Source organism: Solenopsis invicta, chromosome 15 (assembly GCF_016802725.1).
Source record: "Solenopsis invicta isolate M01_SB chromosome 15, UNIL_Sinv_3.0, whole genome shotgun sequence".
Lineage (NCBI taxonomy): Eukaryota > Metazoa > Arthropoda > Insecta > Hymenoptera > Formicidae > Solenopsis > Solenopsis invicta.
This window is the reverse complement of record NC_052678.1, coordinates 8,700,430-8,728,191: the sequence shown is the minus strand read 5'-3', so window position 1 is coordinate 8,728,191 and position 27,762 is coordinate 8,700,430. Positions and strand designations below refer to the sequence as shown.

The 27,762-nt window shown below is 43.0% G+C and overlaps 1 protein-coding gene and 1 long non-coding RNA gene across 8 annotated transcripts in view; both read left to right on the top strand.

The window, feature by feature from the left end:
* Nucleotides 1–27,762, top strand: part of LOC105197151 (growth factor receptor-bound protein 14) — a 273,307-nt gene that overhangs the window by 145,556 nt on the left and 99,989 nt on the right. For all 7 annotated transcript variants that reach the window (XM_026135790.2, XM_039458098.1, XM_026135789.2 and 4 more), the window contains one exon: nucleotides 11,906–11,935. In XM_026135790.2, the coding sequence (XP_025991575.1) occupies nucleotides 11,906–11,935 (30 nt within the window). The remainder of the gene's footprint in view (nucleotides 1–11,905; nucleotides 11,936–27,762) is intronic.
* Nucleotides 11,942–27,762, top strand: part of LOC120359684 — a 32,122-nt gene continuing 16,301 nt past the window's right edge. Inside the window, exon 1 of the long non-coding RNA XR_005576442.1 lies at nucleotides 11,942–23,266. This is a non-coding gene — a long non-coding RNA (uncharacterized LOC120359684). The remainder of the gene's footprint in view (nucleotides 23,267–27,762) is intronic.

Here is a 27,762-nt window from a genome sequence, read left to right as displayed (position 1 = left end):
TTTGCGCCAAGTTTACGTCAAGACTTTGACCTAAAAATTTTCGCGCGAGTAATAGTACAGTTTTTAATATATACACCAATTTTTTTATGCAATATATATATATGATTATAAAAATTAATTTAAATTCTAAAGATTGGATTTTCGCGATTTTAGGAAAAAATTTTGATATTTACTGCACGTGTTGTGTAAAAATATTACAAAAATTTTTATTTAAAAAATTCACAAAGAATGCTTTATTTTTTATACATTTGCGATCGTGTTTTTTTTTTTTTTTTTTTAACTTTACGTGTCATTTAGTCTGGTAAAAAAAATTGTCGAAAGGTATCTTTCGTCTAATTTAAATAAGCAAAACCAGTTTAAACCCTTTCCACCAGAGACTTCGTGCAGCAAACTTGACCAGGTCGCACTCGAGCCACTACATCATCCCTCTAAAAATTGAATTTACTATCGGGTATGACCGTACGTTCGGATCCACTCGTTGCGGTGCATCGCGATGCAACCGCGCCCGATGCGATCGGGTCTCGACCGCGCTCGCGATTGAGTTTATCTTTGTTCGTACACCATTAAAAAGGCGTGCGGTTCGATTGCTAGGCCCCATACGTTCTGCCGCAAAATCAGTGCGCTTGGAAGCCTGAGTCGTGTCGTACTCGGAGGGCAATTAAGATAACGTATCGGCCCCGGCCTTTTCGATCGGCGTCTCTCGGCGTCCCGTCGCCATCGGCATTGCCGTAATCTTAATCGTGGTCATATTTGTTGCGCTGGATACGATTTTACGGACGTCGATCGCGATCGCGGATAAAGAGAGACGATAGGAAGGGAGGGAGGGAGGGAGGCCGCAAGCGGGCAGAGAGAAGGAAAGCGCTCGGTTCGGAGTGTCTGCCATGTATTCGTGAGTTATGGTTTATATTCTTCTTTTGAGCCGGCAGCGGTGGCACGGCACCAGATATTATACTCCATTATTATTTTTGTATATCCGATGATTTATGTGCGAATAGGATGCCCGTGTGGCTTAATAATTATCCTTATAATATAGAAGATGATAACGTCAATGATAATACAAATTTCAACGCGTGCCCTTAAATTTATATCGAGAACTATTTTATTGCATTCTAACTTGCCTGGGAAAAGAATTCTTACGAGTCTAACTTAATTACAAATTAACTGTCGAACGGAAACGTGCTTAAAATCCATAATCGTTAGACAAGGTCTTAGATAAGATCGTTATACAAAGTCATTTGCTCTCTGATAAACTTGGCAGATTCCGATTGCACTTTTGCACAAGACTTATTTTCGTGCTATCAGGTGCAATGGCTGCTGAGAATTTTTTTAATTAATATTTTGTGAACGATTGTGAGCGGAAAGAAAAATTTTACTGAAATTTATGTCTGAAAATAATATTGAACCGTTAAAAAGACCATAGATATTGGATGTTTAATATGAAAATTTCTTCAGCAATCACGTCACGCTTGAGTATGCGTCCTATACAATTATTTTGATTGTGCGATCGGACATAAAATAATTTTTTGTATCTAGCTAAATTTTTAGATACTGCAGTAAAATTGTTTTTTCCGTGCACATATTGAAATGCAGTACCTTTCGAGACAAGACGGATAGGAACGTCGTTTCGCAACATCGTCTCGCTCAATGTCAACGTGTCAACTCGATATGATCGATATCGAAATTCTATCCGTGACGAAGTCTGGGCAGTTATGAGACCGATCATCGTAGCGTTACGTAATTCCCGTCCGTTTAATCAAACGTCATTTGATCTTTGCGATATTTCTATAATCACCAGCGCGTGTCAGTCGCGGGCAGTTTGCCTTCGAAATTTCCATAATTGCGGATCGATTACCTCAACTTAAGTGCCTTTGACAGAGCATTACAGCTGATTTGAATATCTTACTTATTCCGAGAAAAATCCAATAAAAGAAGCCTAGGAAAAAACTCTGTATTTTGTTTCGATATTCAAATTAGGGTACACATAAGTTACTATATATTTCTTTGATACTTGAAAATCAAATATTGTATTCTCTTACTTATTACCCTTATCGTAAGACAATTTTGAGCTTGTTACCTCAGAGCTTTGCCAAGTTTAGAACTAATCGATCATTCACTGGTGCATCCGCTGTAAAATTACATTGCTTTCGTAAGATTTTCTTCCCATCTCTCTCTTTCTCGTCCTTTTGCCGATTGACGGAGTGCTCTGGACTTGTCTGTGCAACATTGGGCAGAAACGAAATCAAGAGAAGAGTCTCGGAGCCACGCGTACCGTTTGCCATCGAATTTTGGAAACGAGCCAGCCAGCAGGTGCACTCGCCCTCAACGTAGAACAGACGTTAGGGTAGATCGTGCTGCGCGTCTTTATCCTTCTCGAAGCTCGAGGAAGAGAAGAGGAAATGAGAGGCAAAAAAGCAAGAGAGCTAGATCTCAGAGAAAACATCGACAAAGTAACGTCGTCAAGTGGATCTTCACAGTGTCGCCGTCGCCGTCGTCGTCGTCGGTCACGCTGGCTTCCCTCGTTAATGAGAGGAGGAGCCAAGGCATTTTCGGCTGCCGGCTCTTCTCCTTCACGCATTCGGCCTTCGATGATGTGTATCTTCTGGCACGAGAAGCAGGAAGCGGTAACAAAGCCGAGATTTTCCTTTCCTTTGATTAAATTCTACGTGGGGCGACTTGACGAGGGGAATAAATCAAGCAATCGCGATGATATCCCTCGGCAGACGGGAAAGCGGGGAAACGTTTTATTTCGCAAAATGAACGTGCGATTATTTGCTTGTGAAGTAATCGCGTGCTGAGTGTAACGGTGCCGGTGGCTATCTTGATACCATCTCATGGTGCACATTTACGACTCGCAGAACGAATCCCGGATTTCTTGCCAGCGAGAGTTTTTCGCGGCGCATCGGTCTCGCCGAAGTGCGAGCTCTCAGTTTTCCCGCGAAATTTGTACGCGGTATTTTATTACATTTAATTAACAAGCCGCAGCCGCCGCCGTTGGCAAACGGAGCAAATAAATTACGAGTACACTCGTCTTCGTTCACCATTGTTTTGCAAGCGCGGAATTTTATCTCGATACCGGGTTAACTCTGATCTGTTACGATATATATTGCACTTTAAGACCACAAGATTCCTATTTTTAAATTACGTTCGAGGATAGAGGGAGAGAGAGAGAGAGAGAGAGAGAGAGAGAGAGACTCGAGAATCGAGGTATCAAAGCTCAAATTCCGAGCAAATAGGCATGGTCGCGCGGGATCTGCCACTGTGGCTTGTATCCGTAAGCCCGGCTTTGATCTCTTCGAAGGCGATTTCGTGCGATATTACGAAACTCAATGCCTCCGAAGTTGCCCGGAGCTTCTCGTATCGAGGATAGACTTTAATGGCGATCCCGTCGATATTGTCTGGGGAACTGGGATAGCTCTCGGAATCGTATCGATCCGCGGCACTCGCCACGCACCCCGCTTACGTTCGGCGGCGAGCCACGTTTTTTAGACGCGACAAAAAGCGCTAAAGATAGATACGCGTTGTAGCGATGCAAGAAAATGGCGTTCTTAGAAAAGCTCGCTTTCGAAGAACCAGCCTGTCTCTTTTAATTGGTTACAAGATGTTTCTCTCGGCGACATCCGGCCGCCCTCGAAGCGTAACCGACTTGTGTTTTTCGGTCGACAAATCATTGGCGACTAACCCGGTGTCGTCTGACTCCAATTCCATCAATTATATCAAACACATGAAAGACCTCAATGAAATCGAATATATTTGAAACGATTTAAATTGCGGTTGGTGGAAAAGGTAGAGATAACATTTATTTAGTAGAAAGAGAGAGTGTATTTAATAAAAAAACAATTATATTATTCCCACATTTATCTATATTATTATTCTTCGCATATTTACACGCGATATTGGGAAAAATTTCTCTGTCAAGTTTTTCAATTATTGTCGGTTTTGATCCACCGGCAATCAATCGTCGCTTTGTTCGCTCGTCGGCGGAAAGCGGAAAGTCGATACGCGCCTCCGCTGAATTAAAAGCATGTACTGCCCCTCCTCCTCCGCCCCAATAATAGAACACTTCCGACGTGGCGAACTTAATCGAATCAGCGTGAAATGCTCGTACGGGGCTAATCCTGGGCTTCGGACTCGTTAGAGCCCGCGAGAGCAGCGAAGGGTTACCCAATAACAATACGAAACCGGACAGGCGTGTTACCTACGGCGATCGCTGGCGCGCCGAGTTAAACTTCAAAGCTCGCAATTAATCACTGCCAGTGTAATATCTGGCCGAACTTTCGCGGCGGCTTTACCGGCGGCTTACAAGGGCCGGAAGTTTCTGGCTAAGCTCGCTCCCGCGCCACGCCACGTATCCGGTGAGACGGAGAGCCTAAATATCCGCGGATTCGTTTGACCGGCAGTAAATTCAAGGGAGGATCGAAATTTTAAGTACCGGTCGCTTGTTTACACCGACTGGAGCGAAAATCCAGTTGTCTTTAAGCGGGACGAAGCGCCGGCGAAATCCCAAATGCGCAGTTAGGCAAAACCTCTCGGGAAATGTATTTCAGACGCTCCGTTGAGGAAGGGTTATCGTTCATTATCCTTTTCCACGATCCGATGGATTTAGGAATTTCCTCGTCCTTCCGCGGCAAGTGCCTCCTGCATTCTACAGATACACTCTAATCCTCTCAGATCTGTTTTCCATTGGAACGAGTAATGCAAATGCATCTTCTCGCTCGGATTGACATTTATTGACACATTGCTGAGTAGAATTTCATAAAATATTTACTTTTACGTTCATTGTGCCTTGTTTATTAATATTATGTTATAATAGTTATTTTTATTTGTATTTCTCCTTCCTCAATTCGAGACTGATTAATTTTATTGTTAGAAAGCCATCACGAGCTTTCGAACTCGTGCATTCACGCGTGCCGCGTTTTCCACTTATCTCCTTTGTCATTGTACATTATCAATCATTAACATTGGATCACCATCGTAGCGATATCGATGACTTGGTCTTTTGAATTATTCATTATTCGTGCAAGGAACGAAAAGGGTCTCGAAAAGCGATGACGTCCAGGATAGGAGGGAGAAACGTGCACTCATTCATCTGGGTTTGGTCCGATGCATGAGCCGAAACGTTTCGATCATTATCGGTGTTTACGTTACGGGCGATTGGTCCGAGTCAATGGGCGCTTTCTATTTCACGTCAAAAGGGTTACGCAAAGATATTGAAAAACGAGGCCTCCGTGTGCTCGGAGCGCGGACGTGCAGCTGCGGGATCAATGTCGCGCTCCTACCAACCGTTGTCTGGGAAATAAAGAGCGTCCGATTTCCACGAGTTTTCGCACTTCTACCTCGGCGCAGTCATAAAATTCGACACCGTCGTCATTCCGGCTCGCCCTTTCAATTTACGTGACTATAGCAGCTTGTCAAACTTCTGGGTCCGGACACGAAAATACGTTGGGCATAGGAGAATTAAAATTATCAGCTGTAGACAAATTTTTCGTTTAATATATTTAGGTAAATAATTATTTTTATAGAATAAAGGTGACTTACTTTTCTATATATTATACATAAAATATTAAGTAAAAGAGTTAGGGCGTAACTCGTCCTGTCACACATAAAGTAAATTAACAATTAAATTTTTAATTCGCTTACATAATTAATATACGAAAGTATATTTTGTATTAAATTTTTTTCTTTCTTGCAGCTTGTTGAGTTTTTTGTGAATTAATCATTCGTTCTAGAACTAATCGAAACATCAAGCTTGAGTAAAAATTTACGTGAGCGGAATCAGTTGTAAGACTTTTATGACTATGGTGTAAAAGACGAGAGTCTTATATGTGCTTGGTGTTTTCGGAATATAAATACGGTAAAGAATAATAAATATGGAGGAAAGAGTTGAAAGGAGGGGGGGGGTCGTCGAGTCGCGATCGCAATCACCCTGGACAGTTGTCTGGCTTTCGGCAGGCAAAATCGCGACTGTGGTCCACGAAGCCGTCTGGTAAGCTCTGGGGTAGATTGATTGTTTTCCGAACGATATGCGGCAGGCTTCATGCACACGTGGGATGTATACAGCGTGTCCCGGTGAAATTTATCACCTCGATTATCTAGCGGAATGGCGCGTCCCAAAGGCGACAAGATAAATGGCGCGTCGGCTTTTCTAAACTGTTTTTCAATACGCTCCTAATGGCGCGTCGCGATGACAATTATCTAATTGTACCATTTTGCGTCGCAGCTTTTAGGATCAATTGATATCTAAGATAGTGATTCACAAGCTTGTATCACAATGGTTCGCGGTAAAAGCGCATTGTCCACTGGTCATCTTTACAAAAGTGGCTCTTCAGTCATTCTTCGTTGTAATGTTAAGTCACGTTTGCGAGGTAATCCCAGCAGTACGTACGAACTCGTGCATGCAGGGAAGCGCTATTTCCCGGAATACTTTCCTTTGTCCTTTATTTGTGTCGCATAAATACCGAGTTTATACGGAAGAAAACAGAAACAACGGGCGATGGTTTAGGGCGGAAGCGACGGAATAAGGAGTCACGTCGTGCAGTTTCACCGCCTGTTGTTCCTTGCCTTCGCTCGTACTCGAACAAACAACGTTTGCAGTTTGCAGAGAAGCGAAACCCCGAACTTTTATCATCGCGCATTTAAAACTTCCTGAATTTTTCCTTTCATTTGCACGCGCTCTCCAATATTTTTTTTAACAAATTGCGTACTTCAATGAATATATTTGCGAATTTACAATGAAGGAATATATTTAGGTGATTTAATTTCTTGAATAATATTTTCATTTATGTAACATTTTTATTTTTAAATAACATTTTTATTTATGTAACAATTTCTTTCTCTTGTGAGCATCGTCTATGTACCTATTTCAAGAATATCTGACTAAGATTAGATAGTTAAATTCTTTAGGAGCTTCTTTTTCAATAAGTAATATCGTTCTTAAAATTTTTCAGAAGAAATAGGACATCATTTTTAGCCCCCAAAAAATGTTTAAGCTATACACGCGACATCCAACAAGTTATAAGTACAGCAAGTTAATAATTGTAATGTTTTAAGATTTGCTGTAAGAAATGCAGGAATATTGCAGGAATCTTTTTTTTGGTATAATGATTTTTGCGAATCTTACACTTTAATTTAGTTAGAAAAATAATCTTATATTTAAAGAGAAGCAATTACGTCACTTCGTACGTGACTGCGGAAATGAATCGTCAATCTCTTCGAGTCTTTCGTAAGTAAGACGAAAGTAGAATTCCGCAAAAGAAATGCGAAAGTTTACGTGAATTCTGCCGTTGCAATGTCGCACTCTCGATGAAGAAAACTCGCGCCGTTTAAAACTTTCCACGTGGACAAATAAAGGTGCAACAGGATTGCAAGCGCAATTAATTATCACCGTAGCGAAAAAGTCGCACGTATCTTGAGCTAAGAAGGCGCCTGTTTGCTCGGCTCTTTCGCCAATAAATCAATCGAATTCGCGAAGGGGGGCACCGACGAACGTGGTGTCAGAGTGCATTTGACGGTGCACTTATCGTCGAACGTGCGAGATCTTCGCGCGCTCGTTTTTCTCGTCACGAAGAGTAAGCCAAAGAGGATTAGATAGAGGCGAAGCTAACGTACTCAATCTTTAAAACAGGCCATATTTAATGCCGTGAGATGCAGGATCGACAATGCATTAAAACCGAGCTGTTAACCGAATTGATGATCACAAACATCGCACGCGTTATATCTTCCCCTTTATTTACGATACATCAATGCGTACATCGCGAAAAGAGGTTTTTTAGCCAGTAAAAAAAAAGAGACTCGTGCGTTTGTTTATTGTTCGAATTTTCGTTTCGCAGAAAGCTATTACAGATAAATAATAGTCGGAATGTTCCTGACCGCTATTTTTTGTCAGACTCGGTATAATACTTCCCTGGGAAAGAGGGAAGGGGGGGAAAAAAATAATTGCGCCGCGTTGTATCTCGCGTCGCTGGCACACATAGGCAGCCATATCTCTATTTAATCTAATGGAGTGAAGTAGATTGGAAAACGAAATTGTGGGGCGACTTGTACGGCGAAGAGGGAGATTCCGCGTCCGCGAAGCACGAGAGCTATGGCTTCCTAAAGAATTAACGCACGTCCCCTTATTTATAGTTATCGCCATTTAAAGCATATTTCCTGGCTGCGAGTACGACCGCGCTGAAAATTTAATGCCTTCCGCTGCTTCCCTCCCGCAGGCCGTGCGAGGATCGGCACCGAGGGCGACACAATGCACCGGAGAACCGTTAATCGCCGTCCTTTCGTTTCGTGCCAGAAAAGCCGAGGCGTTGCGCGCGACGCAACGACGGTCCTCCCTCTTCGTTCGAACTTTCGTCGTCGTTTCAATCCGCGGCTGGCTGTTTAATCCGCGCAACGTACGGCGAAAATAATACGCGGCCGTCGCTCAAAAGACGGGAATTTGTATATTTTTTTTCCCCCGTGTGACATCACGCGAATGCGTCACATGTGCTGGCTGTCGTCGATGCACGCGTAATAATTCATCCCTCGCGCATATTCGGCGATGCGTTCCGCGCACTCGCGGACTCGCGTTGAAATTACGATGCCGCATAAATTATAGGGACGAAATTACAGTGTCGCGCAAAGTACGGTGGATCCCTGTATGCGTAATTACACCGTTTCACCGTAAATGATACCGGCTAACTGACATGACGCTAAACGCGTAGTACTGACGTCGAGTCGCTCGACGACGTTACTACTTAGAAGCGGGGCTATATTGGCGGAATTGCCGGTGCCAGCCGCCCTCCGTGTCCGCGCTCGCCCGTGCAGTCCGCTCGCATCGACTTCGACGTGTTTCGCCGTTTAAGAACGGAGAGAACCAAGTAGAGAGTGCATATACACGCGTCACGTTCGTGAGGTCGGGAGAACCTTTGCGCCATGCGTAAAAGCACACAGGCTGTCGGGGCATCAGTGCCGTAGTCACGCTCGCTCTTTGTTTCGAGCGCGCGCGAGGTCGTTGTCCCAATTCTCGTGTCGTCGTCGTCGTCGTCGTCGTCATCGTCGTCGTCGTCGTCATCGTCGTCGTCGTAGTTGTCGTCGTCGTCGTCGTCGTCGTCGTCGTCGTCGTCGTCGTCGTCGTAGTCGTCGTCGTCGTCGTCGTCGTCGTCGTCCATCATCGATAGAGATAACAACGATAACTCACGATTTAGCGACACGCCGCCGGCAAGCTAATAAATTCCTATGTAGCTAGATCGAAAAGAGTCGCGGCGCCGGCAAAAGATGGAAAAATTATTATTATCCTTTGATGTATATTTCCCTTCTCGTATTGAACAGAGGTGAAGTCATAATCCGATATCGTATTTTACGGAGGTAAATTTTATTTACGAAACCCCCTCGTCGCATTTACGGCGTTCTATGTATCGCGTATCTGTATGATTTGATACGCGCGTTGTTGAGATAAACATTTTCCGTACGTCGTATCCGAATTTACTGTCGCCGATAAAAAAAAAGAAAGGCGACGAAATGAGAGTTTTTCCAAGTCTCGCGCTTGCGAAATTCGATAATTCGCTCCGAATGAATCGAATTCGCCCGGTGTAATTCCGATGCATTTTGTGTGTTCGATCGTAGCAACGACGCCCGAAATTGAAAATGCGCGAGCTCAGGTGCGCACCCTCGTAAATAATCTCCATGCCATCTGTCTTAATAGGTGGCCTGGCTGGCTTTACCTCGCTGGTGGAGGTGCGAACGAATGCGGAGATACGTTTGCGCGCACGCGTGTGTGTGTGTGTGTGTGCGTGTGTGTATGTGTGTTTGCGCGCAGCTTGAATAAATAAACAATCCAGCGCTCCGGCTGCATTTAATATTCCGCGAGGCAGCGTGCATATGCGACGATCTCGCGACCAAATGTCACGGTTTCGGACATACGTGTCACATGGAAAATGGAAAATCGCATAAATAAATATAAATGCATCATTGATTCGCGCCCATGGTCGATCCGTAACGTTTCGACGTCCGAGTTTATATCGCTGCAAACTTTTTCCGAGGTAAGATAAATGTGAATCCAGATGGAGAAATATGGGAATTATGGCAAAACCTACCGTAGCATGAATTATGAGTTACGCCTAATAAAGAATACTCGGTGAATTTAAAAAACAAATAAAAGAAAACTGTGTCAACTGAAATCGATCGATTGAATATTAAAGAACGATATAAATTTTTAAAAATGGTTTTTCTTTGTTAATAGCGTCGCTTTATTATTTATTATAATTTTAAATGTAAGAATTTATTTTTAAAAACGATAATTACGATTTAATGATTATTACACTTAATTTGTAAAAGTTGAGCCAGCTGCTTTAAACTAGGATTTTAAATCGACCGAAACGTACCTCGGAACGTCTCTATAGATTGTAGATGATACAGACGATTTCCATTATTGTTTGCCGTGGAACGGGGAAAGAACTGCCGTTTAAAGCCAGTCGTTTCGCCAGACGGAAAAGCGAAAGAGGTGACGCTTTTGGGACGTCGCATAAAATCCACCTTCGCGGATGCATTCGCGAACTCGAGTCGGTTTCGTATCGTTTGTAAATTTTAAGTGTCGCTCCCGGCTCTTTGGCGCCTTTATGATCACGCAAGGGATTTTTTCCGTTCTTCCTCGTCTTCCGTCGTCAGAAGCGCACGATATAACGGTGTCTTCAATAGCTTGCACGTTTTTAGCAACTTGGGATTTGTTTACAGCGACAGATTACAAAACGACGACGTTACTCCGCTTTGTTAAATTAAACTGTGTACGGCTGCTTTTTTTAAAAAAGAATATTTTAATGCGCAAGATTTGTCTGAAAAAAGAATCTTGTTGCATTATTTTTAAATTTAGTAGATTCAACTATCTGTTCAAAATTAAGAAATCTTGTAGGAATTATCAGATTATAGTACATTGACAGAAACGGAAAGAACGATTTTGTTGAAAATACAGATATGAAAATAATTATGTTGGATCATTAAAATAATTGTATTGCATTGAAAAGAAGATTTGGTAACTATTACCAAATTTAGTAACTTTATCAATCCAACATAATTATTTTCATATCTGTATTTTCAACTGAATCGTTCCTTCAGTATAAAGTCTATCAAACGTTCTGATTATAAAATCTCGAGTTCTATAATGAAACATTTTGTTTAGTTTCATCAAAACGCACTCGATATAGGTCTTGTTGACATAAGAAAATTATTTTTCTGAATGTAGTATATGTAAATTAAATTTACCAAGAAATTATCTCGGTGAAAGTTACATAAGAAGTAATACCTTTAATTGAAATAATCATAAATACAAATTAAATTAAATTAATTGAAAGATAAAGCACCTGCGAATGCCTCGAAATGGAAATTTCGTATGCAAATTTATTCGAAGTGCCCGAATAACGCAGCTACTCTCGAGCGTTTACGACTAGTGCATGCGTGGTTCGTCGTCGTGTGCACGTGAGAGCGCATACACGCGCGGCGAGCCAGAGAAAGTACAAGACGAAAGGAGCGAGAAAGACCGGAGGAGGCACGACGCTTTCCAATAATTTCTGCGCTTTGTTGTAAATTCCCCCCGCTAATTCGTGGTATTTTCTCGCTGTATTTTATGAGCGGCTACCGGCTTTGCCTCGCAAATTGTTTCCAGGAATTCTCCGTACGCTGTTAAATTACTGTACTTTCACATAATATGTGTGGTGGATTTTAGCTTGGCGCGGCGCGGCGTGCCGTGCCACGCTGCACTTCACCTAGAGTCTAGCCTTCTCATTGGAATTTTGCGCTCGTTTTCCGGAAGATTTTTTTTTCTTTTTTTTTTTCTTTTATACTAATCTCTTTCTATTACGTCCAAAATAGTTGGAACTTTTCGCCGCGCGCCGTGGCGGCCGTTGACAAACGACGTTCGCTATAAAATGTTCTCTTTCTGTTTCAGGCGATCGCGACGCTACCAAAACGGCCTCTGGTGAGTACGTTGAAATTATTTTTATAATTTTTCTTTCCTCTCATGTTCAGTAAATACGTCAGCGTTCGATCACGCTGCGAGAATCGGGATTGTGTCGTTAAGGTGTGTGACGTATATACGATGGATCATTTAACGGCATAAGGTCGAATGATAAAAACGAAATTGGTACGTCGCGAATAACGCCGTGCAATTCGCTCGCCCTGCAGGTGAAAGAAACGTCGAGATATAGGGAATAGAGATGTTTCCAAAACCGGTCGTCATTTAAAAATTTACGACTTTGACGGGCTGGCGTTCGGGGCACGTAAAAGCGAAATGCTTCGAGCGATATAACGCTGCCGAATCGATTACCGCCGAATTTCCATGTACTATTTTTAATTTCGCATAAAACTCGCCACCCTCGAAAATATCGTAAATAAACGCCGAACAAAAACCGAAACTTGTGGTATCCCGATACGATATTTCCGAAGCTATTTGAACGTTTCGATAGTCTATTAACGTTTACATGGTATCTGAAAGGCGTATGGGACGGCTATAAATCACGTTCAATATGGCGTTTCAATAAAACCGCTTGTACCAACGGAAAGAAATTATTTAATGTTGGAATTAGGAGTTATTATCGCGATAAACAAGTGTTAACAAAAAAGATCGTAGAGAGAGAGAGAGAGTGACCGAACCGTTGAACCAGAGCCTAATCAGCAATGTAACGTTTTACTCGACACGAAAACCGGAGCCGATGAGTGAAGGGAAATACGTGCGAGCGCGCGCGACGGGCTTTAACTATCCGGAGAAGAACGAGAGAACCGCCATTAGTTCAAAAGTTTTCCCAACAGTCTGTCAGTCTGTTTTCGTCGACGCGCTTCATCTTATTCCGGTGAGCGTGCGCGACGATTGTCTTCCGCCGGATTTTCGTCGGCACGAAACTTTTGGAGGACTCAACGAATCACCACCAGGTTGTCGTCGATGGAGATCGACGATCGGAGATCGCTCTTCCGATAAATAACAAGTTATTACGCGTAGACAAAGTGTGAACAGATTATATAATATTTTTCTTATCGATCGTACGCTCGACGTGACACGGTTCTCGAGCGTAAAATTTTTCGCGAGGAATTTAATAATCCAGAGTATTTAAGTAGTTAATTGAGAGTTTAAAAAAATAATTTATTGTTATGAAAAGTGGATATTGAACGGAATCGTTTTATTACATCCCACTTTGAACACATCTGAACAGTCGAATGAATTATCTATCCTACATACAGTTTTTTATACATTACCCTCGTGTATGTACAGTAAAAAATCATTTATGGCTAAGGCAGTACGGTGAAATCGATCTAGGATAATTTTCTTAATTCTTTGGTAACGCGGGGATTAAAATTGCAAATGTTTATGGTGCGTATATATGTCAACTCGCAGCAACGCGGCTTTCGCGACGTGAGCGCACAAGTTAATGCATTCCGCTGCACCAATGGTACCATCGACGGCAACGGTATAAAGCCGATGTTAATATTTGATTTGCCGGTTGCTGGGCGGCGATGCGCATGCCCAGCGTATCTTCGACATCCTCTTCGCGTTCCACCCCCTTTAAATCTCGCCACCCTCGTCCTCCTTCTCTCCCTCCCTCATCGAAGACACTCGTATTTACGTATCCGTCGCCGCTTTCAATAGACAGGATTTAATGCCGGGCGGTTGCCGAGCGGTAAACTCGCATCTTGTGACTCGCGGATAAGAATTATCGCGAGAGCGATCTGATTTCGCGACCGACGAGTTCAACGATCTCCCTCGCGCAACAACTCGCGCGATGGTACGATACTTTATTTCGGATAATTTTGGCTGGTGTTGCTAACGTCTGGCGGTCGATATACCGCGATAATTTTGATGCAGTCGCGAGAAAGAGAGGAAAGAGATAGAGGGTTCGAGAGAGAGAGAGAGAGAGCGCGCGCGCACGGTGACATCTCGGAAATTGTCGATCGGACTTTACGATGAACTTGCTATTCCCGTCCATCCTGCCCTTCGTTGTAGCGCTAACGCCAACTTCTCTGGAGAGTTAAACGGTGCAGTTCGCGTCGAAACTTTTTTTTTCCCTACGTTTATAAAACGCGAGTTATCGATTAACCTTTGTGAGTGACGTGGCGAATTTAACAATCGTGTTTCTTTTTTTAACGGGAATTTATTAATATCGCGCTCTTATGTGGTAGAAAATGGTCTATAGGCCGCGATCAAGCATAACTTTGTTTTTATCTACTTGCCCGGCACTTTTCCATATAAAATGCATCATGATGCATCTGTTGTACCACGTCGGTCACTAACGTATCATTGCGCGCCTCCTCGCGTGTTAATATTTAACGTGCCGTCTAACGTTGTTAAAACAGGAAGTCTGATGTAGCTAAGCTAGGCATTTCAATGCATAAATTTAAACCCTTTGAAACTCGAGTCACTGCTTATTAACAAAAAAAAAAACATTTGAATTTTACACGAGTCGCTCTTATACATAGCACTACTCATCGGGAGGTCGTTGAATAATTTTCTCAGCGAACATTACAGCAGAACATTTTTGCATTCAAACAGAATAATTTTTCTTCGAAGAAAAAAGGAAAAAAAAATACGTTGAGAATCTTTCTTTCTATCGTATATGTTTAGGACCTGAAAACATTTTAATGTGTCACGAGGATTTAAATATGTCGCCTTACTACTGCCTGGTGGAAAGCCGAACGTTTCTGCTGGTCGGAAAAATTATTTTAACGATTATTCCGTTAACGCTGTGTCTCTGAGAAACGCCGTACGAAAGCAGATGGTCACGGAGGGATTTCGTAACGTAGAGAGAGAGAGAAAACCACCGAGCCCGAAAATAGACGACTTTGCGGGCGCGCGCACGTCCTCGCTTTATACGAGGAAACGAGAGGCCTGTCAGCTGATTGGACGAGTGCCAATTTTTGGTGAATGAACCGACGTGTCTCGTGTCTCGAATACACACCCTCTTTGATAGTGTGCCTTCGTCACAACTCGCATTCGGTCGCGAAAAATATGAGGCCTTGTTTTTTTTTATTTTATTTTTTTTTTTTATCAGCCAACGCCTGCGGAAATGAAATCAATTCCGGTGCTTAAGAGATATGTAACATTCGTAATGTAACAGAGAGCGAGGCGACGATCGAATGTTACGCGTCAGTTACTTTTGTAATAATTTAGAATTTTTATCGAAGCAGCTATATTGTCTTTGTAATCGATATAGAAAATTATGAAAAGGTCGAGTGATATCTATTTAACATGTATATTACGAAATCATTCGGTAGTAACGATGCGGTTACAACAGGTCGAGAAACTAGTTGGATATCAGAATTCGTAGCAATGTCAGAATTACATTGACCAACTCGACGTCAAGTCCTCTAACGGCGAGCGAGTTGACTCGTCCTATCGAGTTAAAGGATTAACACGTATGTCTACCCCCGAGAGGCGTGCCCATTACCGCGAGAAGCGGCTTTGATATGCTAATAAAGAACCAGTAACGCGATCTCGATGTCAGGATATTGTCGCCCGATAAAGACGTTAGAGACACGGGACCCGAAAGAACAACCGCGCGTGTGACATGTGCGTAAAAGCCAACAACAGGCTTAGGCCCCGGGCCTCCGATTCCCCTTGGAAGATAATGAAATTTCACATGTGCGAGAATCGAAAATCATCTCCTTTGTGCAAGGTCGCTTAACGGAACACCCGGGAGGATCATCGCCGATAGAATCTCACGGGTCAACTCGACACTGGATACTGCGCGCGAGGGCCTTTTGCAACGGACGCCGAAGAGCCGCGCATGCAAATCGCAAATGGCCGAATAAGAACATGCGTTTATGCATACGTAATATTCTTACGCGATGCAGCTTTCGCAGAAGAAGATTAACGGTGCTGCATTAAGAAAATGAAGATACAGAAGCGTGTTGCGTTAGGAAAATGGAGGTATTAACTCGGTGGATTTTACGCAGCGGAGCTTTACGAAGAAGTTTTTGTTGCGAGACTAGAGAGGAGATTAGTCGGGGGTGGGGAAGAGAGAGGAGTCTTGCCGCGCGATACATCGGTCTCCATTTCTACATCTCGCTTTATTTCAGATGCGCGCTATCATGTACATTCTCTCGACCGTATCTTCTGTTCATTGAACGAGAGAGAGAGAGAGAGCATGCACCCGGCACGATTTTCTCTATTACACTTCCGGTCCCGTATATTCTCCTGCGTTTATTTATTTGCGAATCCGTTAGACTTACTCGCTACCGAGAACTCTATTACGCGCACGAGCGTCTCCTTACCGGCTGGCTGGCCGCAATGCTTCTTGGCACGTAGAGCGGGTCAGGGCTGGTGGCAGCGATACCACCGCGATAACCTTGTTCGATAAGCGTGGCGGCTTGCGTTTCCGTTAAGTCGTGCATCCTGCCGCGAATTGAGCTATCTACAAGTTAGTATCAAATGCACGAAGCTCACTGCAGCCACGATAGGAAAAAGGAATTTAATCACTCTTTAATGCCGATAGACCTGACATGACGGTTTTATTGGTGAATCGCGAGATGCTCTTTTCGCGAGTAATCCTCGACCGTAGAATAGGATTATTTACGCTTCGTAAATTGCTGTCGGAATTTTAACAGTCAGTCTTATTTTTTTCTTATTTTATATGTATTTCTTTTCGTTCTTTATTATTAACGCGAGGAATAAAAATGGCATAGGAACTTTTTCAATCCGTTGACATAGAACGTGGCTTATTCATTGCACAGTCAAATAAAAATAATTGCAATTTTATTATTCATCTAATGTTATGCCATTATAGACTTCTGGCAAGAATATCAGCTTTTCTAAATCACTTCGGGGAAATGTTCAATTCCAAGTGGCGCTTTTGCCGGACTAACGAGTTTAGGGGCACGCGCGTAGTTTCCGATTTGTCCGTGGCAATTTTTGAGCTTTCCCTGAAAATTCGATCATCGAGCGCGCGCTGGAGAGAGACGGAGATTAGTTCGCGCTCGGGATGGGACGTGGAAGAGATGAGGCGAGGGTAGAGCGGTTTCCGACGCCGGGGATAGAATCGGCGGGATCATTTCCTTGAATTTAGAAAACTGTGAAAATCCACTCTGGATTCGTTGCGATGGCGCGCGCGCGCAGGTCAGCTTACGACGAGCAAATTGGATTTCGCAGGCGCGAAGGGCGAGACAGAAATCGAATCGCAGGGGATAAAAGCGTTCGGGGTAGAGGAGGGAAGGACAGCGGAAACCGTTTCCGTTCCCGAGTGCTCCCGCAGGAACGGCTTTCGTGTTCGTGAGTTGGGAAACGGCGCGATCGCCAGAGCCGATTCATCGCATCGCGCTGTGGGCTTCTTTCGATCCACTGGCTTGCAAATTGAAACACCGGACACAGATGCATCAACGAGCGGTGGCCTCTTTGCTTATTTTTCTAAATATATAATTATCTTTTATTATAATATATATTTCATATATAATCATATTTTATTGAAACTCTTTAAACATTAAAACATAACGAGAAGAAATTATGTTGAGTCAAAGCAATCAAATGCAATAGATTAATTTATTGATTTTGTCATTTTGTACATCGTATCAGAGGTAAATCATATTCATCGACTAATTATATGAAGAAGATTGTTAGATATATTTATGGACTTTCATATTTTAAATCCCTTAATTTTTCAGACTCATTTGCACTTTTCGTTTTGTGTGTCAAAATGTAACACTTGTTTGTATTTAATGTCACATTTTTTACATTAATTTTAGAATTAATTTATGTTTAATGTACATTGATTACAAAATTGCTACAGCGATATTACAATTCGCGATATTTGTCTCTAACGATCAAAACATTTTAATGATTGAATTAAATTTTTTTCTATCGTTACGTTTTTAAGGAACTCACATTGAATAATCAACGCACGCCTCTTTCTCTTGTTATGTTCTTTTCGTATTTAACGAACGAGGGAGTAAAGTATTTCGAAGACTCGTAATCAGTAAACGGGAAAGGACTTGTGAAAATTTTAATCAAACCGAGTGGTCGCTCCTATATCGAATCTTGCTATTTGCCACGTTTGTTCGTCGTCGGGTACATATTACTCTTAATTTTGCAAAAGTCTCCCCGGGTCTCGATTCCTTTTCCCCTAAAGGACGTAAGATAATATTTGTCCCGAAATTTCCGAGCGAGGACTTGTGACGGGTCGAAGGTAGCGCCGGTTACGTATTGCATACTGCGACAAAGAACGTTTGCTCTTCTCGGCACAGGCCGGAACTGCCGTCTCTTGAGAGCCTTTAAAGTTTAAAGGGCCAGCTGGAGGGCATTAGGAAGGAGGCACTGCGCTACACACGGCCCTTTAAATCTCGGTGAAATTCTTGCAAAATGTTCGAAGCGCCCCGTCGCGTCCGACCGACATTTGACTTTTTAAAAGAATCTAAGAATTTTGCAAATTATTTATTGCAACGAGACGAAAATTTCTCTGAAGCAGCTACATTACAGATTTTCTACCAACATTTTGCTTGCTTTCTCCTATTTCTCGCACTATTTTTAATTGCAAGTCGATAAATTAAATTTCTCTTTAAACCAGCGCACTCCTTAATGAATTTATAAGACTATGAATTTGTTAAGGATTATGAAATGAAGAGAGAATAAAAATTGTGTGAATACGTATCGCAAATATCTTTTTTCTTCTTTATAAGATTTGCATTGCTAATCAAAGCGTTAAGAATTTATATTCTCTTGACTCTCCAAAATTAGATTCCAGTATTTTAATGATCTTAGACAGATTATCTTTTTTTTATTATATTTTTCTAGTCGCATTGTTTTCCAAGATCTAATAATCACTGACAGTTTGGTGGCACCTGCACTGCTCAAATAATCTTATTTTAATTAAAATGTAGTCCGATTTAGTCTTTTACTAAAGAGCGTGCTATCAAAGTTTACGAGCGAGTTTGTATTCCGTAATCTCTCTTTGCATATCTTTTACAGTACTTAGTATTGTGTTCTCCTGTTATATTAAGCATCTTTCTTGTTGTTAAGCAACTGTTAAAATAATGTACATTTTATATATTTATGAAATTAACGTAAAATACATATAACATAAAATGTGATTTAATGTTGATAATTGATTCGAAGATTTGAACACAAAAAGTATTGGTTGATCGAACGATAACTAAAGTTACTCGTGTCAAGAAACAATTAAAACAACGCTCGTTTGTTTAAAAATAGAGTAATCACAGAGAAAGAGGTCGTAGACCAGCTTTTTAAGGATGTAACGTGTAATAAGGCTGATGAAGACTAAGTTGAGTCTCGAAACGTTCCCAATTTAAACATCGTTTGATAAGAAAAAGCTCGTCTATGACTCTTCGCGAGTCGCACGCTCACGTCGGCTTTACGCACATTGCAATCTCCGACAGTTTGGCGCGAGATATTTCTCTGTTTGCATGGGGTATCCTGCGAGACTCGATTAAAGGGAAGGAAGCCTCCCGTGGCATTTAACCGCGCGGAATAACGAAGCGGCGCGCGCGAGTACAGACCGACCGATTGATCGGCGCGTACCGTCCGTTCGATCCCTCTCGCCGTCGGCGTCAACGTCGATGACGGCGGGGAAGTTGCGGTGACGGGGTCCGCCGGGGGCAGCACGCAGTACCGGGAATCGACGGATAATCGATATCGGGCTCGATTCCCGACCGCCTCGCCGTACGGAATAACGATGTCTCGTTAATGCCGTCGAACGAGCGTGAAAGAGACCATTCGTGTCGGTTCGCGACGGCGGCGGTGCTAAAGGAAGGAGGCAGGCACACGCTCCCTTACCTTCGTCGAGCTCGTTTCCTCCTTTGCTCCCTTCTTCCTGTTCTCCTTTCTCGCGTTTACGTGAATGGTGACGTTACACTGCAGCGGTATATACTCGAGCGATCCCGATAACCCGACCGCGCGCGCGCATCAAAGGCACACACCTTTGTCTCGTTAGTTTGCGTATCGAGATATAATAGCTGAGATCCGCATCTTTCGGTATCCACGATTATCGCGGCGGCAACGAAAAGATTTCCCGATGGAGTTCTCCTCAGGGTCTCTCTTTCTCCCTCTCCCGCCTCGATTCTCTGCTCTCACATTCCGGGTTGCTCGTCGGGGGTTGATACTCGAAAGCAACCATTTATCACTTATGCTGCATGGATGGTATCGTCGACGCAGCGATTCCGGGATAATTTATCGCGTGTTTTTGCAACGGCGCGGCGCGGCGCGGCGCGGCGCGGAGCCGACGGCGACGACGACGACGGCGGCGGCGGCGGCGGCGTCTCGCTGTTTCCGCGTACACGAAATGAATTCCTCGCTCTCTTCGCGAGCGAATGCTGCCACGTCTTCGGCGGCATCTTAAGTATCTGGATATTCTCTGCCGCGGATGGCGTCCGTCTTTTCCGTCTTCCTTCTCTTCGCGGCGCTTTCCTTCTTTTCGCGTTTGCTCATGTATCGAAAGATTCCAAGGATCGTCCCGTCAAGTCCGACTTTTCCGACTCGCGTTGCTTCTTTTAAGCTCAAGAGTGAGGAGACGACCAGCCAGCTCGCGCGACCGTGTCTCGAGACACGTTACAGTTTCACGATCAGCGATGCGAGAGAAACGCCGGTTTTTGTTTCTCGTCTGTGTATATCTCGCCCGGAAGGCTATCGTCTTGGTGGTTGTCTTCGTCCCTATCATCATGGATGTACTTTCATCCTCATTCTCTCTCGCAACCCTGAGGCAAACTCACCTACCCGTACAGGATAAGCTTAGACTCCTCGGTGTACAATACACTTCCCCTTTGTGCGAATAGTCTCGTCCGGTGAATCGCGCTTTCAGAGCAAGTACCCCGAGAGAGCGAGAGGTATACTCGCGTCGACTCGCTAGAATTCTGACAATGCACTTCGCCGATGCTTGAAATTTTTTCCTCGTCTCTTTTCTTTTTCGCCCATCCTCGGCCCTTGAGCACGCGGGATTTTCTTTTTTACAACCAGGCCCGAGAGAGTGAGAGAGCGGCGACGGACTTGCGAAAGAAATTGCGAAAGAAATTGCGTTCTCGAGAGACCGAATTATTCTTGTCAGCAACGAGGATCTTTGCTACGAGACGCTGCAACGAAAAGCTGCAACTACATCTTTCATTGTTACACGCTATTCTAAAAAAGAATACGCGAATTTTCGTAAAATTAATAAATCATACGTAGAAACGGAAGCCAAGTGATTGAAGTTAAGTGCTGATCCGCGAGCTTCGGATAACCGTGAAATATTTCTTCTTACGAAAAGTTTATCACAGGATACCGCGTCCCAGATTCCCCGAATGTTCTCGTATCTACATTTTCCAAGCTTTTGCGATTGAAAAGTAGCGCTACTGAGATTTTTCTTTAAATAAATACCGGCGTCTGTGTCGACCGCCGTTCCGTCGACTCGCGTTCGCGGCAGGCGGAAATGGGTCGCGATAACGTACATACATAATAGACGGATGAAGCCGTGTCTGCCGCTTTGCATACCGAATCTCGCGCGACGGCCACGTTGTTACGTGAGTAAAGACTTTTCGTCTACTAAGAGGAACAAGATAGCGGCGACGTCGTCGGAGAGGGACGACGAAGGGCGACGAAGACGGAGACGGAGACGGAGACGGAGACGTAGACGGCGATGGCGGCGGCGGCGTCGTTGGCGCCGACCGGGTAAGAAGATAACTTCGTTTCTCCTAGCCGGGAACCGAATCGACCGGAATAATTAATAATTAACGCCGGGGCGTGACCCGCCCCTGCCTTCCGTATTCTAGTTCGCGGCGGCGGATGTCGACCTCGTCGCCATCATCTCGCCACGGAACTCCTAAAGTATCGCTCGCATAATATATGGGGACGCCGAATTCCCATCTCCCTGGCTCTCACGGAATTTTTCGCGAGACTGTTTTCTTGCGGTGAAAACCAAGAATTATTTAGGAGCGGAAATCCCGACGCGCGCCCGCGCGATGGCCGCGTCGAGTTATACTTGGAAATTGGCAATAATCCTTTGAAAACAATGATTAGTTAATTACTTAGTAAATCTTGAGAAGCTCGGTAAGCTAAGAGGCTTTAATGAGGATAGAGCACGATATATAGACGCGGGAGCGTCGAAAGACGCAAATGTACGCCGTTAGGAGTTCCTTGAGGTCGAGAATAGTTAAAGTACGTTATACATACGTAATGTAACGAGCAGAAATACACACGAAATGTTCGCGAGCATATGCTCGCGAGAGACGGATTACGCAACGTTGATTGTGGAAACTTTTCAACCGTTTTCCCGCACGGAGATTTTTTTCTCCCCGCTAGTTCTTTCCTTCTCGCTAAAATTTCGCGAACAACATCAAAGGGCAGCGAGCGAATGACGTCGACCAGCGATATAATGGTCGCGAAAAGTGTGCCTGATGCGTGATCGTGCTCAAAAGAATTCCGCAGCCGGCGAGGTGTGTCAGCCCGATCGGATTTCAGTTACCGTCTTTCGCGTTGGCAGACTCGAGTATAAAAGGCTTCATCCTGCCGCATCCTACCACTCGAAAGATGACCGTCGTTGTCGCGTCGTTGGACGTCTCGCAGAAATAGACAAGTTCTAAAGGAGTGACGGTGGTATCGGGGCGTGCGGATATTAAACCACACTTTGCGGATTTCGCGTAAAAATCGCCATAGCGATTCGTGGCGATATCGGCGATGACTCTTTTCGACGATTTCAAGCTCCAATAATCTCTAAAAGCTAACAATGATATCCAGCAGAAGTGTAATTCAACGAGAAAATATAAAAGGCATGTTTTTCCTTTTATGTAATTGGAAAATTAAAGTTAATTAGAATTCAATTTTTTTTTCATAAACGTCTTTGAATTAATTTTTTTATAAACGTCTACGTTTGCTGCCTATAGCTTCAGTAAAAAAAAAAAATTGTTTTTCTGTGTGTTCTACTAATGGCAAACAATTGGATAATGTCTATGTAGATTCGTAATTTCTCAATATCGCATCAGCATCAAGAGCCAATTCGCGTTGCGCAATGGCTAATTTTTCAATGGCAGACTCACGTGATCATTACGTCTTGTAACCGCGAGATCTCGTGCCGTAATGATACGCCGGTAACTTTCCGCTCGATCTCCCGACGCGGACGCGGCGCGAAATATTCATCGTCGTTTTGTCGGACAGGCTGCACGGACGTCGTTACAAAATGTCAATTTACACGAGGACAGGTGCGAAAGAGCAGTTTGTTTTGAACGCTGAGCCAAGGTTGCAACGATGCAAATTTTCACGACGCAAAAAGCACTACGTTGTTACGCTTTAAAAACAGCAAAGGATGGATAAAATCGTCTAATTTGGCCTTTGGAGCGTTGAATAAAAACGGTATGTTTTTCTCGTAATTTTTTAGTTACTGAATGTGATTCTGACCTAAAAATTTTTAATTTGTTGGAAAAGTACTAAAATCGGTACATAAAGTTATTAAATATGTGTAGTAACTTATTTGGAGAACGGTATGTTGATGAAAATGTAAAACTACAGCGAAATAAACAAAGAAAATTAATAAGTGAAGAAGGCCTTATTCAAAGCGGATCTTGGAGTTTAAAAATATTTTTTTAATGAATTTTATCATTTTTAGTAGGAAAAATACTACACAATAGAATACTCTGGGAGAGGGTCATTGAAAGATGTAATGAACAATAATGCTTTCAATTGCCCTGATCAAGATTTAAAATAGTTATCACCGATAATGTCTTTGTTTTTAGATTGATAGTTTTTTGATTGTTTTATTCGGTAAAACATGATGAACTATATGAGAGCATTATCATGTTTTATTAGTACGAAAACACGATTTAATATGTAAAGCTCAACAACGATAATTTACGATGCTACTAAGTTTAATAACCTCATGTGTTGATTTCAATACTTTCCTGATAAATTAAAATTTTGTTAAGATCAGAATCAGATTCAAATGCTCAAAAACTGAAAGAAAAAAGAAAAATTATTTTTTTTGCTACTCCGAATATTAAAATTGACCCATTTTACCTAATGTCCTTTCTATTTTCTAAATATTGCTAAATTATTACCGGTACTACTACATGCCTTATTTCAAGATTGAATTTTTTCGTCCTTCGAAGAGCAATGATTGTTAGGGATCACGTTTGTCAAATCGAACTACTAACGCCGCGCCGGTTACAAAGGCTCCTGTCATGCAGCGCGAGGTGGCGCGAGGCATGACAGGACCTTCTTCTATATAAAAAAAAACATATCTTGGAGAGTTCGCACGGGGTAACGCATTTTCAGTACGGTCGTCGTCGTTATCGCTAATAGGACGAGTCAGTATCGTCCTGTAGAGAGCGGGCCATAGATCCTCTCGAAATGACGCTCGTGTCGTCCATCGCGCGATCGCCAGGCCAGGCCGGGGGCCATCGGAGACCAATAAATCGCGCGCGGATATCGATCTTTATTACGACAGAAAATAGAACGGCGAAACGCGAATGGAGGGTGTACGGTACGCCCGATGGTTTATTCCTCGTTTATCGCGCCGGCCGTCGAATTTGCTCGCGCGAGCGCGGCGGGAAAATCAGGCCGCGCCCGCCGCGTGCACGCGCGGTGAGCGGGACGCTAAATTTTTGTTCGGCTCATCAATCCAAATCAATTGGATTGACTTGTGAATTAACAAATTATTTATTGTACGTGCAAATTCATTTTGTAGGAGCAAAATGATTTATGGGTAAATGAAGTGATTTATAGCGAATTCGATGGGATGCGTCAGTGGGCGTTGGCACACGTCAAACCTCCGTCGCACGCAAGTTAATGTAAAGGCAAATGCAAAGTACATAAACGGATCGGAACCGCAAAATATTTAATATAATTTATCACATTGTTTGAGAAAATGTATGTCGGGCGTGCGCGCGCGCGTTTCATCAATCAAGCTATTCCCACGTTTTTATCTTTATGCAGATTAATGTATAATGGTTTTTAATCTGCCCGCCACCGGGTAACTCATCGTTGAATAACTGAGATGAAGCGTTGCAGCAAGTTTCCCGTCTACGAGTAAAATAAATCGAAAGTTTATATCTCTTTCCCCCGTCACGTCATTTTACTTTAACTGAAACGGGTCACTAAGCAGCTGAGGTAGCGCGGCAAGTTTTCCGTGCGGGAAGCGGATCGAAAGTTTATTATTGCGCCGTCTTATTTTAAATGGAAATGATTCAACGAGCGAGACAACGCGCTCTCGGATAACGCACTGAATTGCGTGGCGCGAGTGGCGAGTTGTGCGTACACCGCGGATGCGTAGTAGAATTGGATAGCACCGGTAGAATAGATGCGAAAGCCGCACGCTGCACGGCACCCGATCGTAAGTGTCAGTCGATTCGAGCGTTGCCGGGCCCTCTAATTTATGCGTCAATTAGATTACCTCGCCGAAGAACGCGTCGCTCGTAAAACCGCGCGCGACCGACGCGGTGAAAAAAATTCGCGGGAGGTACCTAACCACCAACGGTGGGAAGGTGGTATGCAGGGCGGAGGAGCGTTATACGTCGTCCGATATGGATCGGGACCAATAACCATCCGCCTCCTTCTATTCCGCGATCGTTTATCTCCACTCACGTAAATAGCGTCGTATAATCCCGTATTCCGCATGGAAACCGATTGGCCCGTAAAACGATTTTGACTTTCCTTAAATCGCTGACGTCGTATCCCTTCGAATCCCATCCCCCCCGACGCGACGGCTCTTCCGCTCTCGAGAAACCGAAGATATTTTCACGTCAACGTTAATTTACTCGCGTTAACGTCGATACTTCCTACGCTCTGTTTTCTTTCCGTCGAGGTCGAGTTTGTATCGACTGGATGCATCTTCGGATAAAGCTTTTAATCGAGATACGTCTTAATGTTTCCGTATCATTTTCAGGCCAAGTGATAATTCATTATCTTAGTCAAATCTCTCATAACGCAACTGTAAGAGGAAAAAATTGTCGAATGCGCACCAGTTGCCTAAATCACATTTTATTAATATTTTACATTTTTACTTGATATAAGCAACATTTAATGATAAAATAAGTTTTGGTAGTAAGTTGATGATGCCTTATATTTTTAATTATTTTAACTCATATATTCGAAGGCGATGCTTGCTTACAAAGGTAATACGATTTAGAAAACCCACAGGTACAATTTAGACGACTGCCTAAATTGTATCTTTAATAAAAAGATTTGTAGTAAATTAATTTCTTATTAGTGAAAGATCAAACATTGCAGTAATAGACAGTTACAATTTCCATTCATTTGCATACAATATCAAACGGGAAATGTAATTAAAAATAACTCAATTGTTAATAAAATGTTCAGCAGCTCTTCTCTAAATTAAACAATTACAAAATCAATTGTTTCACCCAGCAAACCTTTCCTTTGCGAAGCGCACGCTGTATCCACTGTCATTTTAGCGTCTTTCAAAATAACAGTTTAAAGCGTGTCCGCTGTGTAGGAGGTCGATTGAATACCTGCAAACGCGCAGGTGGCAGATACTTTTATCGCTACGTGTCCGTTACACACAGCATGCGGCCACGTTTCCGAGCGAGCGAACGAGCGAGCGAGCGATCCGCAACGTCATCGCGTGTGCCGTATTGTTTTAACGTACGCTCGAGTTTACTGGGTTAGGATATCTGGAGTGGTATGTCCGCTATATATACACGGGCTCCTTGGCCCGGGGCCAAAAAGTGTGGGTTTTCCGGGCGCGAAACCACTGCTTTTAGTGTCGCGGGTTGAAATACACGGGAGAGAAAGAGCGAGAGAGAGAGAGATTACGCTCCCCATCGACTTTTTTTTCCCTTTCCGTTTTAACCATGATTTCCTCCTCTACCTTCACTTGCCCCCTATCATTGCGTGAGCATAACGTGGCTCCTCTTCCCTGTCCCATAATAAAATAGTAAAGCTTGTTGGAACAGCATGTATTGTCGATGAGAGATCGTTCGACATTCGATTCCGATCGCGGGAACGATTCGTGAAAAGGTGCTCAACGATCGGATCCGAGTTTGCTTTAAGTCCTCGTAAAATACGTCCTTTCACTCCGCTACGCCGTTACGGCGATTAAAGGGTCAGGGGTGAACACCTTTTTATCAATAGAGCGCTTTCAAGAAACGTAGTCTTTCGATTCTCCAATATTAATCTCCGGAGTAATACCATTCCCAAAAAATACCGGATATTTTCTACACAATTTATCCTTACACCTTACATGAATAATTTTATAGTCCTAAATATAACATAATATTATTGATAAAATATAAAATATTTTATCAGTACATGATAAATATTTTATCATACATATGACCCACAGACTCGCGCAATTGTTATTTCTTAGTAAAAGGATGATGGATAAGATGAGTCGATTTTTGCTTCTGGATCAGATAAATAAAAATTGTTTTTTTTTGTAGTTTTTCAGTGCTGCTGAATCTGATTGTGACCTTCAAAAAATTGTAATCTTTTTTAATTTTTTAAAAAATACTTTTTTGACACATTAAAATTTTTTAAAGATTAACAGCTCAAAAGGAAGAAAAAACGTATCGTTTTTACTTGCAAAATTTATCCATTTTTCTCAGCTCGTTCTTTATCAGTTACTTTTTAAATTTTATTAAATTAATGACTGATACTCCACGGAGGAGCGTATCGGATAATTAAAAGTTAAGGATTGGCTTTTTCCAGCGTGCATCGTCCATTGAAAGAATGAAACCTTTAATCGAGCTCGAGCCTTGGCGAGATGAAAGACGCGAGCACTTCTTTCGCTCAAACACATTCGCGTAATGAAGCAGCCGTCATTACACAATATAGCGGAGCGACGCCTGCAACCGCAAAAGTTCTCTCCGCAAGCTCGCTCTCTCAGAGCTCCT